This window comes from Leptopilina heterotoma, unplaced genomic scaffold, assembly GCF_015476425.1.
Source record: "Leptopilina heterotoma isolate Lh14 unplaced genomic scaffold, ASM1547642v1 Lhet_114, whole genome shotgun sequence".
Classification (NCBI taxonomy): Eukaryota; Metazoa; Arthropoda; class Insecta; order Hymenoptera; family Figitidae; genus Leptopilina; species Leptopilina heterotoma.
The window spans coordinates 2204219-2219698 of record NW_025110833.1 but is presented as its reverse complement, the minus strand read 5'-3'; the positions used below and the strand labels follow the sequence as shown (position 1 = coordinate 2219698).

The 15480-nt window shown below is 27.2% G+C and overlaps 1 protein-coding gene and 1 long non-coding RNA gene across 25 annotated transcripts in view; one reads left to right on the top strand and one right to left on the bottom strand.

Moving 5' to 3' along the window:
• LOC122507838 overlaps positions 1–9868 on the top strand; it is a 33235-nt gene extending 23367 nt beyond the window's left edge. For all 4 annotated transcript variants that reach the window (XR_006302174.1, XR_006302173.1, XR_006302170.1 and 1 more), the window contains 5 exons: positions 293–420; positions 740–895; positions 3484–3793; positions 7828–7894; positions 9742–9868. This is a non-coding gene — a long non-coding RNA (uncharacterized LOC122507838). The remainder of the gene's footprint in view (positions 1–292; positions 421–739; positions 896–3483; positions 3794–7827; positions 7895–9741) is intronic.
• Positions 1–15480, bottom strand: part of LOC122507790 (basement membrane-specific heparan sulfate proteoglycan core protein) — a 282285-nt gene that overhangs the window by 17610 nt on the left and 249195 nt on the right. For all 21 annotated transcript variants that reach the window (XR_006302150.1, XR_006302162.1, XR_006302152.1 and 18 more), the window contains one exon: positions 14403–14672. Coding sequence is in view for 2 of the 21 variants with exons in the window: in XM_043620734.1 (XP_043476669.1) it covers positions 14403–14672 (270 nt within the window). In the remaining 19 variants the exon portion in view is untranslated. The remainder of the gene's footprint in view (positions 1–14402; positions 14673–15480) is intronic.

Below are 15480 nucleotides of genomic sequence, written 5' to 3'. Positions count from 1 at the left end.
AGAGAAAATTTGTTAGTCCTATATTGTAAACAAGGGTGATAACGACCTTCGGCATTGTTAATAGAGGTTGTTTACATTCTGTCCTTGTCTATCTTCAGACGGATAATAAAATTTCGAAAAGAAAATTGAGCCCTTTCCCCTTCTCTACCTGCCTTTCTGAATAAGTTTCTCCTTCTACCTTTGTAAGTTTGCGATAGTCTCAGAGTCATTGACCTTCCTTTGATGGGTGAACTTGTTAGGAATAAAGTATTATTCTACCAATTAACTAAATTTTATTCAATTTTTCAAACAGTTTTGGCGGATTAAGTGTCTCAAGTAAAGAACCATCAATCGAAGAAGATGCAGAAGAATTTTCCAAAGTTGGTCCATTTAAGAAGCAAGAAATTTATGATGAATTTTCCGGTCGTCTTTCATAAATAAGTAAGTATCAAAAAATATAATTCTTTATAAACATTGAAATTATAATTCCTTGTAAATTAATTAAATCAAAAAATTAGTGAAAGAATGACAGAATTTAAAATAAAAATTGTTACATTTAGAATAATTGTAGCCACCGGCTCTTTAAATTAGTTTTGTCTAAATTTTTTTAATAATTTATTTATTTGTACATTTTTAATTATATCATTACTTACTTATCACTAAATTATAAACTATTCTTTACATTTTTATATATTTTAATTAATCAAATAATAAAAATAGAATTTAATTCTTGATGCTAAAAATATAATTTTTTTTTCAGAGATATTTTTTATTTTATTTTCAACAATCACCGGAGAGATAAAACGAAAGCAGAAATTAACAAGATGTCAAACAATAATTCAAAATCTCTTCAAGAGGCATCTATCTCAACATCCAGCGTCACCTTATGGCAAAATTCTCCAATTGAATGTGAAAGGTTAGTCAAAAAAATATAAAAAAAATTTATTTTTGTTTATTATAATACCCTACACACAGAAAAATGTTTTGTTGAATTAAAAATAATCATTAACGATATTCTTTACTTCAAATGCGAATATCAAACATATTTTTTAAATTAAATTTTTTTGAAATTTTCCATTATTCGGAAATTAATAACAACTACTTTACAATATTATATCCAAAAATTATTGCTAATATTTTTACTACACTATTATATTTTAGAGTAAGTAGTTGACATTTAATTTGAAAAATTAGTATTTTTTATAGTTTAATTTTATTGCAACTTAGGGGATGGAGATATTTTATAATGAATATAAACAATAGTTATTGCTTATATTTTTTCAATACTCGAGAACATTAGCAGAGTTCGTAAAAAAATGACATTTATCTATCGCCTATATTTCTTTTAAATTAAACTTTTTTCAAAAAATACAATTTTCATGGCTTTATTATTCAAGTATTACTAAATTAATTAAAAATTATTATTACTACATGAAAACAATAGTAAAAATTGTTACAAATTTTTTTTAATGTCAATTATTGCAAATAATTCTGAATTTGTACATTATCATTTACAATTTAATTACATTACAACTTAATTATTAGCCAAAACATTGCAAAAGTTTTATGAGATTGCAAAAAAGAGGCCATTTTTTAACTACTTACTTTTTTTTTTTTTTTTTTACTTTTTTTTTTTTTTTACTTTTTTTAAATTAGACTTTTTTTATATAATTTCCATTGTTCCGACATTAATGAGCAATATGTATTGTTTATATTTTTTCACATACAGGGACATTAGTAGAGTTCGCAAAAAATATAAATTATATTTTATTATTTAATTTTAAAGTAATTTATTTCTACATAATATAGTAGGTAATATTTTTTCAAACAATTTTTGTCATATTAATAAAATTATCTCCTTTAGTCCAATTAGGGTCATTTGGGGTAAATGTAAACAAGGGGTAAATGTAAACAGTTCATGTTTCAGCTAAATTTACAAATTTAAAAATAAGTACGACGTCAATATTTTTACCTCAGCTCACCTACAAGATGTTCTGAGTATTGCCAATATTTTATTTTGACAATTGGCAATGCTATAGTTGTAAGTTATTTTTTAATGCAAAAAAGATTGAAAATCAAAATTTTACTGTTTCAGTATTTTGTCTCGCATTTGCATAAAAATAAATTTAAAAATCAAACAAAAATATGTAATTCTTCCTTATTAATGCCCTAACAAAAATTGACTTTGATTTTTGATTTTTGTCAATTTACTTAATAAATAATTAAGTGTTTACATTTACCCCGAGAATTCGAAAACTCGGGGTAAATGTAAACAGAACTTGAACTACATTTTAAAAGAAAATAATTGAATAAATTTGCTTCTATTTCACAATTTAATTAATTTGGCAATGTAAATATTACATAGAAAAGGAAATTAGGTTCTCTTTGAAAAAAAAAATTTGATAAAAAAAAAATTTTTTTTGAAAATTTGATCAATTTTTAAAAATATTTTTTGGTTCATCCGCCATTTTGAAAATTCAAAATTTGACTTCAAATTCGTATTCAGCGACCTCAAAAACCCCCTAGTAGCCAGATTCAAGCAAATTTGATCAATTTTTAAATATATTATTTTTAGGTTCATCCGCCATATTAGATCCACCATTTTGAAATTTAAAAATTCGATTTTAGATTCTTATTCAGCAACCTTAAAAACTTCTTTTTACCAAGTTGAATGAAAATCTATTAAAATTTGTTCAAGTTATTCAAGTTTTTACATTACTAATTTTGTAACGGTTGGATTGTTTATTTATATGATACATTATCAGTCAACTGGTTGATTTACTACACATCTACGAAGAATTTTTTTTTCAGTTTTTCCATCCCTTAAAACAGTAGTATACTTGAAATAACTTGTTTCTTAAACCTCGCTTAACTACAGTGGTGTTTACATTTACCCCGAATTTTAGGAAAATTTCAAAATCTCGGGGTAAATGTAAACAGTCAGTTTTAGGCGATTCAGGTGCATCAATATTTCTTTGTACCTCATAAAATTTTTCTAGGGAACACTAGCAACAAGTTCAGGCAAAAGAAATCCGTCCGTTTTACCTTTTAACAAAAAAAAAACTAATGTTTTTGGTGAAACATAGATATTCCGTTTACATTTACCCCAATTGACCCTAATATATATGTTATCGATTTTAGTAAATTTTTATTAAATTATTTTTTGATATAAAAAGACAAGTTTAAAAATTAAAATATTTTAACTAATATCCGAATTGAATGATATACATATATACCACAAGTTTCTTTTATTTCATTTTTTATTGACAGAAGGTCAAAAATTTTAATTAAATTAGGTAAATAATAATCTATTCGAAAATTTTTTGTTTTGGTTTTTGTAACTTCTTGATGATAATTATCATTTTATCAAGAAGCAAAAAACGTTATCTTCTTTCTTATAAAGAACGAAAACAAAAACGTATAATAAAGTTATTTTGCGTTAAATACGAACGGAGTTAATGCTTATTCGTTTTTTCTAATTATATTTTAATACATTTTTTGCAGAGATGATTTCAACATATTCTTCTTAAGAAGAGGAAGAGAAGATGAATATTATTATGTTATATATTATTTTAAAAATGTAATTCAAAAATTAACGGCGACTTTTTGTTGTATAATTAGTATTTTGCTATTATTATTATTATTGTACTGCGATCTAAAAATTATGTAATATTGTTTAGATAGAAATTGTGATTTGTATGTATTAAATAAATAAGGAAAAAATAGTGACCGAAGAGGACAAGAGAGAAGTGGAAGGAATCGTACAAGGAACGAAGACAGAAATATCTTCGATCGAACAGGAATGGTATTTACTGTAAGTTTTTAATTTTTATATTTATTTATTTCTATTTCTTAGGTATTACAGCGGCTAACCAACATCCTATTTGTTCTTAAGATCATTCTTGATATATTTGTACAAAATTAAAAAAACCTTGCACTTTAAGAAAGTATATTATTGAAAAAAATATTCATCAAAAATAGTATACTTTGCATAAAAAACAAAAGTAAAACATAGAAATTCTAAAATTAATTAACTATACATTTCTTGTAAAATCAAAATAATATGCATAAATACATTTAAAGCTAGAATTATAAAGAAATTGTACTTTTTTTAACATTTATCTAATAATAATTATTACCGCTGTGATACCTAAACTCGATGTCATTTTTCTTTTTAAGCACAATGTCAAAAATTGCAATCCATTTATTATCCCCATAATATCAATTACTTTGTTAACTTTCAAATGAAAATCAAATGAAATCTAGGACAAGTTAGACATCCTATATGGTAAATTTTAATTGAAATGTATACTTAATCTTATTAATGATTAATTTAATATCGAATATGAGATTTTAAAATCAAAGTTTCTGAAAAATGTCTTAATAACAAGCTTCTTCATTAATGATCGTAGATTGATATTAATAGGATATTTTCCATAAAAGTAATTGAAGAATATTACGAGAAGAAAGTGAGTCAAAAGCATTCTCTTAAAACAATTAAGATTACTTTTAGCTTTTATTCGATTGATGTAAAAAGAGTCAATTGGTTAGAACGAGGGGTTTGGAATTAGACCGTGACGCAAGCTCATGAACATCCGTTGGTACATCCTTGACTGGTTATGAATTGAGCAGTCACACAAAGTTTATGAACATTCCCAATATACTCGTTAAACTGGTAGTCAGGGAACTCAGCATGAATTTTCATTTAATGACGAATCTTTTGACTCACTTGATTCTTGTAATTTAGTTTATACAAATACAAAATGCATAAAAAACTTGATTATTTACTCTGATGTTTAAGAATTTATAAAATATTTATAACGCTAATGAGTTTATTGAGAAATGACGGTAATTTTTTGGTACAGTTAAAATCCTGTTTTCCTTAAGAAAGACCGTTGTTCCGACACTACTTTTGATAAAGCTCAAGGCATTACTGTAAAATATGCAAGTATCTCAAAAATGTGCTAAACCTAAAACTTGCCAAAAAATGAAAAGCTGAAAATAAGTTGCCAAAGAAAAGAAAACTATTTTGCCAAATAAGTGAGTCAACAGATTTCACTTTAAAATAACTTCGAAATCAGAGTTATTTAGATTCAATTCACGATTGACATTAAGAAAGTCGATCATTGAGTAGAATTAAGACCCGAGAAAACAAATCGGGAGGATGTGGATGGGTTAAGACTTATCTCTCCAGCGGGCTTTCTGGACGTGCAGTCGTAGGATATTAGCGCCTGGGCAGTTGAGATCTACCTTGGCACTGTGCAAAGCGTGGATCCGTTCGGAAGAAACCATATCTACCGCTACCGATAAAAAATGTAAACTACTTAAAAATAATGAATAGATAAAGTAATAAAAAATAGTTAACGAGTTTTGAAGCTTTAAGCAGATACGGAACAAATTAGGTAAATGGCACATATTTCCTAATAGAACATCCCTTCATGGAAATGGTCGAAATAAGAAAAAATTGTTGAATACATAAGGTTAACAAATAAAAATCAGTTAAAGAAAAATTTAAAAAAATAAATAAATAACTAAGAAATAAAAAAGTATTTAATGAACTTGACACTATAAGTAGATACAGGCAATGTTAGATAAATGCCACCCATCGCCTAATAGTAGATCTCTTCAAGGAAATATTAAAAATAAAAGATAATAGAGCAAATAGTTGAATACATAAAGTTGTCAAATAAAAAATGATTAAAGAAAAATACTGAGGAATGCAAAAGTAGTGGAAAAATAACTAGTAAAATGCTCGATGCTTTTAAGCAGGTACGGGTCATATTAAGTAAATTCTTTCATTACACCCCATCCTCAAGAGAAAAAAAACAAAAAATTGAAAAATGTGTACATGGTTAGAGAGAAATAAAAAATAATAAGTAATTGAAGAATTAGAAATTTATTCTAATCGGGAGGATGTGGATGTGGTTAAGACTTATCTCTCCAGCGGGGGCTTCCTAACTAATTCCTAAATAATTAACAGTTGAAGAATTAGAAATTTGTTCTAATCACAATGTAGTTCGAAAACATAGTAAACATTAAAGATTGGTTTAAAGCAAACGAATTTGGCGTTCTTTTTGTAATGGTATAATCTGTTGTTCATGGTGTCAATTATCTCCTTTGTTACAAAAATATTTGAAAACGGCGTTTGGGAAGTCACCTGAGACCAATGCTCTCTGAAGGGTCCACGATGGGTATTGGATTCATCTATGGTGAATCACACACCCTGAAGGGTACTTAATTAGATAGAAAGAATTCGGTTGACACGAATGAATGTCATTTTTGCAAACTAATAACTGTTGACTCTCTTATATTTAGTATTTTCACAAAGATATCTTTTTAATTATAAGGAAAGGATGAAATTAACCTTTTCCTGCTACTTAAAATTAATATTTATTGATTGATATTGAATATTTGCAAATTTTACAGTTTTGTCTTGACAAATATACAAAGTTGCCTCCCTACTTAGTAATAGCATACAGAATTACTTTGTTAACTTTTAAATTAAACCTAAGATAAGATAATAAAAAAGTATAAAAAAAATTTAATTATTTTACACTAAAATTACAATAAACTTTACATTATTACTGAGCCTGAAATAAGTTATGATAATAAATGCAAAAGTAAACATTTCGAATATATAAAATAATAGCTTAAATCATTTTAATCTGAGATTTGCAGAAAAGATTATATATTTAATGAAATTAGTTTTATATTTTCAAAAAAATATTGATTACATTTAAATAAGCTTATTTGTAATAAACATCTTCAATCGTCGACTGAGGAGTATCTTTATCGAAAATATATTAATTAATTAAAATTTATTCATTAGACGTATTACAAATTTTCAAATTAAAATTATGTCCGGAGACATATGAATACAATGTTTATGGGAGGCAACAATAATAGTAAAGTACAAATAACAATGACGACTCGAAACATTCTTAACGGTTCTGCCCCATTCTCGATTCTATTTTTCGCTACGGCCTTTATCAATTTTCATCGTTCATCAAAAAGAGATCTTTTATATATACATAATTCAACTTTTTTATTAGACTTCTTTCGAGAGCAAGTAAGTGAATTTAATTACGTTAAATAAATAAAATAACAATCGTAATAGTATAAAAATTATTTTTAACTTACTGCAGGTACTTTTCTCAAATAATTCAAAATTCAATAGAAAAGTTAATCCCATAATGTAAACAAGTCATTTAACCACCTTGAGCATGGTTAGAAAATTTATTTTGTGCCAAATGAAATTTTAAAGAGAATAAAATATTAAATTCATTAAGAAAAAATAATTTATAAATATTTTAAAACCTATTTTTATTTAAAAACAATAAATAAAAAATTAATAAAAATAGAATTCAAAAATTAGAATTAATTAATATTAGATAATATTGTAGGGCAACTTCTCCTTAACAATTTTCAATATAAAAAAGTTTTTGATATTTTCTCGTAAAATACATGTTTTGTCCTGTTTGGAAAATTTTGTTTTTTTTTAAATTTAGCCCCATGCTGGGGCTAAATGTTAAATTATATTTCTAGCCTACTAAAACTATTTTCTGATATATAGGTGTTAAGTAGTAAATAAGTGAAAGTGTACGTAAACAAGTAATTTAGTTAATAAAAGATCTGTGTTTATTTAACAAAAGCTTTAGAACAGTTATAAAGTTAATAAATTAAAATAAAAAAAAATGTTTGATTTATTTCACGTGAACGGTCTTTTGACAGAAAATTTAATTTATTTACATAGAAATTAACTAAAAATATTTATTCTTCTAGTTTTGGCGTTGACAGAAAATTTAATTTATTTACATAGAAATTAATTAAAAATATTTATTCTTCTAGTTTTGGCGTCAACTCACGCAACATTCTACCATCTGAAGAGGAGGGGAACCACCTGAAATGCAGAGGGGTAAGTAAAACTAATACGAATATTTTATTTTCCTTTCTTTATTTCTTCTCCAAAAAACTTTTCATTTAATTCTTACACTATCTTTTCTCTTACTTCATTCTTTTTTCAAAACTAAAATTCTTTAAAGTCATTTTTTTAAATTCCATACTATTTCACTCTCTTTGTATTTTTTCACTTCAGTCTCCTCTAGGGAAAACGCATTTTGCTTATTCTCTGGAGAATAGGACAGTTTCTCCCACCAGTTGTAGAAATTGACTTGTTCCTGGCGAATAAGATGAAAATGTCGTTTTCTTTCCCTGGAGGAACGACTAGTTTTTCCAACTCAGTCGTTCACTGACTCTTTGGTGAACGGCTGGGTTAACTGCTTCTCTCAACTATCTTTTTTCTTCTATCTTCTTTTTTTACATGTCTTCTTATTTTTTTCTGTCTTTTAAGTCTCCCCTAGGGAAAACGCACTTTACTTATTCTCTTGGCAGTGGGGCAATATCTGAATTAGTAGAAATTGCTTTACTCCTGTCGAATAAGTCAAAGTGTCGTCTTCTTTCCCTGAGGGACCGACTTCTCTATCTACCTAGTAGAGCTGATGTCACCTCTCCTTTGGAGGGACTCAGTCTCCCCTAGGGAAAACGCACTTCTCTTGCTCTCTAGGGAGTAGAGGGAAACTTCTTCTCCGGAAGTAGAAGTTTCTCTTTGGGAGTAAGATGAAGTGTCGTCATCTTTCCCTGGGGGACCGGCTAGTCTCTGTTTACCAATAGAAGAGCAGACATCAGTTCTCCCTCCCTTCCTTTTGGTGGAAAAGACTTGCAACAAGTCTTCTTTCCGAAGAAAGTCTTTCCACCAACTCAGTCCTTCACAGACTCCCTAGTGAAGGACTTGAGAATTACCTCCTCCCCTTACCTTTCCCAGGGGAGAGTGTGACGACTTTCTCTCCCTACTTGGGAAACGAAGTCGTCCTCAAGGAGAGAAGTTGTCGACTTCACTCTCCTTGAGTAGAGAAAAGTCGGAAGTCGTCCTCGGAAAGGGGATGGCGACTTTCTCAATTCCAGAAGAAGTCGAACGGGTAAGAAGGTCACTGTGAATACCGACCTCTAGAGATGAAAAAAAAATTGACGTACACCCCCCTCTTTTTCTTTCTCAAGGAGAGTTGTGGTGCTCCTCTCCTTGACTTCGACTTCTACGGAGAAGTGGAAAGACTTGGTCATTTCCAACTTCCCTACTCGAGGAGATCGAAGTCGGAAACTCTCTCCTCGAGGACGAGTTTGGTTTCTCCCAAGTGGGGGAGATTTATCCCAAGTGGAAGAGAAAGTCGTAAAACTCTCCCACTTGGAAAACGACTTCTTTTTCTCACTAGGGAGAGAGAGAAGTCGTCAACTTCCTCCTTTCCTGTTCCCTCCATTTCCTACTTCTCCTTCCACCAACAGAGAACTAACTCTCCATTGTAAGAGTAGGAAAGGGAGGGGATAGAAAAATCGGAAAGAGTAGAAAAAAGGAGGGGAGGTTTAGGAACTAAGGTTGGAAAGTGTTGGAGGAAAATTCGATTATTTAAATCAATCAGAAGTATTTTTAGCCATAATAATTAATACAGCATAAATTTCAATTAGTTTCAATCGAAATCAATGATGTATAATTATGACTGTTGTTCCTTCTAACTGATTCAAATTTAAAAATAAATATAAGGAATGAAGAGGAATTGAAGTTTCTTACTGGAAGACATTTTCAATTCTCCTTCTTCCTTAATTTTTCTCAACAAAAATAAAAGTACGTAAACCTTATGCGTGCCATTCAATTAACAATAAAATTCTATCTACCTGTTAATTTCTAAACTTCGTCTATTTTCTGTTTTCTAGATGGTTCAAGTCTGATGCTACCTTTGGATCGACAACAGTTATTTTGCGTTAATTTAAGAAGAATTACAAAAAAAATGTACTTTTTTTAAGAAGTAAAATAAAAGTTTTTTCTAAAATAAAATTTTTATTATTTTTAAGAATTGTACTAACAAAAACCTTTTTCCCTTTGTATATATAATTTTGCAAATTTTTTTTCTTTGTTTTAAAAAATACGAAATCATAAATAAATATCAAGTAAATAATAGTAGTACATTATGCAACAAGGGAGGTAAGTCCGAATTTATATGTCAAGCTTACCTCCCACACGCAGAGAAAAATTTTATTCAAACCAAATATATTTTATTTGAGTTAAATAAACGTATATTTAGTACAATTTTTTTACAATTTCTGGCACGACGAAAGTACGCACTAATTTTTTTGTCAATAAAAATATATAATCTACTATGAGTTTTTAATGTTTCTAAAAATTGAGAAAATGAAGTTTCAATTTATTTCCAAACAAAATGATCTAAAATGATTTTTGTATTTGAATTAAGTAAGTATGTTTTTTCAATGTAAATTAACTTTCGTTTCAACTAAATTTTTCGTAATTAAAATCATAATAAAGTTAAGTCTTAATTTAAAATTGAATTTTAATATAAGTACAAAGTTTATATTATTAAAATTATATTTAAAAGAAAGAAAAAGTAAATTAGAAATTATAAACGAAATAATATTATTTAACTTTATTTATTACTTTATAATTCATCTAATATTATTTAAAATTTTAAATTTTGTAATAATAAAATACAGATTTAAAGTTAAAATTAAATTTAAAAGAAAGAAAAAGCAAATTTAAAAATTATAAAGGAAAAAATAAAAAAAACTAATTCTCAATTTTTAGAAACATATGCTGAAGTAAAATGTTTCAATTATAAAAATTAGAAAAACTCACGGTTTACCCTATTTACCAAAGTCAAATCTTCATCCACAGTTGATTATCCCACGATGTTCTTCAGAAAAAAAATCACACATTTATATACTTCAACACTCACTAACACATTATTATAATATCACTTTTTTCTACCAAACACATTATTAAAAAAAAAAATAATTCACTTATTAAGACAATACAATCACTTTCGAAAGAAAAATAATTAGAAAAATTAATTTAAAAAAAATTAAAACTAAATATATAAAAATTGTTACAAAAAACTCAATCACTCCCGGAACTAACACTGTATGTTGAGTAGAAAAATAATTTTTCTTTAGACACCAATTTTTCGAAGCAGAATGTTGAAGAGAAGTTCCTGAAATGAGAAATAAAAATGAGCGACTCAAAATTATTAACTTCAAAATTGAGCCCCTAAATTCTATAACGGTCGCTACGCGCGGCCCGGAAGGGATAATACTAGTCAGGTAGCAGTGAAGGGACCAGAGGGGCTCACTGCTACCTGACTGGTACAAACCCTCCCAAACCGCGCGCAAAATCCAGGGTCATTGACCTTTTCTATTGTCCCAATAAACAATGGAGATTATTTCAATTTAATAAACAAATATTATTATTAATATTTTTGCAAACTCTGAAAATATTTCTGAGTATGAATAAAATTATAACCAGTAATTACTGCTTAAAATAATGTACAGCAGTGGACATTAATATTTGAAAATGAAATAATTTAAGGAAAATATCTAATTTTAGGCGAATCTATTGAATACAAAAATTCATGAATTTTTTGGCAAGCTAAGAAAACATTTATGAGGGTAAAAAAAATTATAACCAGTAATTACTGCTAAAAATAAGGTACAGCAGTGGACATTAATATTTTAATAATAGAAAATTTATGGAAAATGTCTAATTTAAGGCGAATCTATGGGATGGAAAAATTCCTGAATTTTTTTCGAAAATCAGTAAATATTTCTGAGTGTGAAAAAAATTATAACCAGCATTTACTTTCTAAAATAATGTACAGCAAAACATTGCTGATTATGGCAAACATTATAACCAGTAATTATTGCTTAAAATAATGTACAGCAGTCGACATTAACATTTGAAAATGAGAAAATTTTAGAAAAATGTCTAATTTAAGGCGAATCTATTGGATGCAAAAAATCCTGAAATTTTTTGCATACTCAGAAAACATTTCTGAGTGTGAAAAAAATTATAACCAGTAATTACTGCTTAAAATAATGTACAGCAGTGGACATTAATATTTTAAAAATAGAAAATTTATGGAAAATGTCTAATTTAAGGCAAATCTGTTGGATGGAAAAAGTCCTTAACTTTTTTGCAAATTCAGAAAACATTTCTGAGTATGAAAAAAATTATAACCAGTAATTACTGCTTAAAATAATGTACAGCAGTGGACAATATATTTTAAAAATAGAAAATTTATGGAAAATGTCTAATTTAAGGCTAATTTGTTTAATGTCTAATTTCTGTTGGATAGAAAAAGTCCTTAATTTTTTTTACAAATTCAGTAAATATTTCTGAGTGTGAAAGATATTATAACTAGTAATTACTGCTAGAAATAAGGTACAGCAGTGGACATAAATATTTGAAAATTAGAAAATTTTTGGAAAATGTCTAATTTAAGGCGAATCTATGGGATGGAAAAATTCCTCAATTATTTTGGAAACTCAGTAAATATTTCTGAGTGTGAAAAAAATTATAACCAGCATTTACTTTCTAAAATAATGTACAGCAAAACATTGCTGACTATGACAAAAATTATAACCAGTAATTATTGCTTAAAATAATGTACAGCAGTCGACATTAATATTTGAAAATGAGAAAATTTTAGAAAAATGTCTAATTTAAGGCGAATCTATTGGATGCAAAAAATCCTGAAATTTTTTGCATACTCAGAAAACATTTCTGAGTGTGAAAAAAATTATAACCAGTAATTACTGCTTAAAATAATGTACAGCAGTGGACATTAATATTTTAAAAATAGAAAATTTATGGAAAATGTCTAATTTAAGGAAAATCTGTTGGATGGAAAAAGTCCTCAACTTTTTTGCAAATTTAGAAAACATTTGAGTATGAAAAAAATTATAACCAGTAATTACTGCTTAAAATAATGTACAGCAGTGGACAATATATTTTAAAAATAGAAAATTTATGGAAAATGTCTAATTTAAGGCTAATTTGTTTAATGTCTAATTTCTGTTGGATAGAAAAAGTCCTTAATTTTTTTTGCAAATTCAGTAAATATTTCTGAGTGTGAAAGAAATTATAACTAGTAATTACTGCTAGAAATAAGGTACAGCAGTGGACATTAATATTTGAAAATTTTTGGAAAATGTCTAATTTAAGGCGAATCTATGGGATGGAAAAAGAATGCCATTAAAAGAACGATATTTAGAATTAAATAAAACATTTTTTAAATGAAAGATGTACTTGTGTTGATACTTCTTAGACTTACCCCTTTGCTTCTTTTATTTCCTCTTCTCATTGTCTTTAAATCACTTGCAAAAAAACACTTGAAATAATTTTTTTTCTTGTCTTAAATTATCTAGTACTGTTTGCTAATTTCCTATCTACCAATAATACAATTTGCAAAATTGTTTCAAAAACTCCTAGCTAAATTATTTTCAAAATATACCAAAAAAACTCTAGTTATTTTAAATAAAAAAATATTAATAACACTTATCAAATAACATCCTAATCTAATGAACAGCCAAGTCCCTAATGAGGTTTCGTATAGATTTCCGGACAAGTTCGTAACGTGTTTCGGTGTCCTGTCGATTCTTATTTTTCTTCCGATCTCTCACGTGGGACACGATTTCTTATTAAGGGTGTCGCGTCGTATAAAAAAAATAACTCCGGTGACACCTGCACAACCTTAATGGCGGAAATTTATACAATTATTTTCTGTTGTTTAAAAATAGATATTAAAATAAAGTATAAACTTTTTTTAATTTTAATTTTTCTTTACTTATTTACTTGCAAGTAAATAAGAGTAATAAGTATGGCAGTAAGACATCCTCTAAGGTCTCTTTTTTTCCCATGGAGCGTTATTTTGGGTTTAAAAAAAAATCTCCATATTGTTTTACTTACGTATTAAAATGATCGCAAGCAATAAACAAATTCGTATTATTTACATTAACTTTTAAAAAAAAGCTTATTCAAAGTCTTTAGTATTATATTATTAACCCTCCATCTGACACTTGAGTTCAATTACTTAAAGTACTATTTTTTTAAATTTTATTAAAATTTTTTGAAGGAATTTCATTATTTTCATAAATAATAAAACTTTTTACTAATTAGAACAAAAATGTCATTAAAAAAGTATTTTTTAAGTCTTTAAATTTTTCTCAATTTTTGAAAAGAGAATTTGGAGAAATTTCTATTTTAAATCGAATATTCCCGATTTTTAAAAATATCGTCTCTAAATTTTTTCGAAACTTACATAGAAAGAGAGTTTACATTTTCTAGTTTCCAATTTCTTTCGAATCATAATACTTTAGAGAATTTATAAAGATAAAAATAAAGGGCTTGTCCAGTTTATATTGTAAATAAATAAATAAATAAAATAAAATTGAAATGTCTATCTTCTGATCGACATCGTAAAATGTGTTCGACGGAGGGTCAATGTAAATAATACTAAAAACTAAATAAATATTAAATACCAAATAATGCTAATTAGTATTCGAATAATAAAATTAAAATGAATTACCTTGAACGACGAGATTATATTCACCATCCAGAGTGACATCGCGACTTTCCACAGTGCATCTGTACGTTCCACTGTCACTAACAGACGCATTTGAAATTCTCAAAGTGCTCGCATGTGCTCTTGCATTATGCGGTAAACTGATTTCATTGAGTTTCGTCCACAAGTATCGAGGATTTTGAACACCAGAAGTTGTGCAAATGAGGTCAACAGTGTCTCCAATATTAATAAGATCCTGAGATGGCTTCACCGAAATATAAGGCGCAGTGGCAGCTAAAAGCAAAAAATTTTTATTAAAATCACTGATTCCTTTCAAAATTCTTTCTTCGATTCACATAGTAACAAAATGCATTTGCTTTCCCTTTGCAAAAATATTGAAAACATAGAAAATTTTTCTTTCATTTTTTCTTATTCTATTTTTCAAACGAATTTTTTGCAATTTTCTTATTTTTTAGTTAAATTATTCACTATTTTTTAAATATTATTCTAATTTTCTCTATTTGTTCTTTTCGAGATTTTTTTTTCTTTACTTAAATTATTCACTTATATAATAATATATAATATAATAATTATTATTATTGTACAATTATATTTTTTCAATTATTCTCCATATAAAAGTATTTTCGAGTATTTTCTGTGTTTTCAAAAATTTGTTTAAAAGAAAATGATAAATATTTCCAAAGCGTGTGTTAGATAGTAATATATCTTTGTTTCCAATCAATTATTAAGATTCACAGAGATTAAGTCCTTAAAAAAAGGAAAAACTATCATGTTAAAAAATCTATTCGGGACAATGTGAAATAGATTTTTCTTAGAGACTTCACTACGAAACATACAGACACGAAAACTAATCTAAAACCCTGTTTAATATTTCGGATTCTTGTTTTTTTTTTCATAAGCTATATGAATATTAAGCAAATTAAACAGGGTACATATTTACATACACATATATGCAACCTTAATTTTGTTTCAATTTTACAAAAATTAACTTTCATATTTCTATAATTACACTGCGAAGACGTAAATTAAAAATTGAAACTTATTCCACTTTATTCAATTTTGCTTTTGCGAACTATTGCAA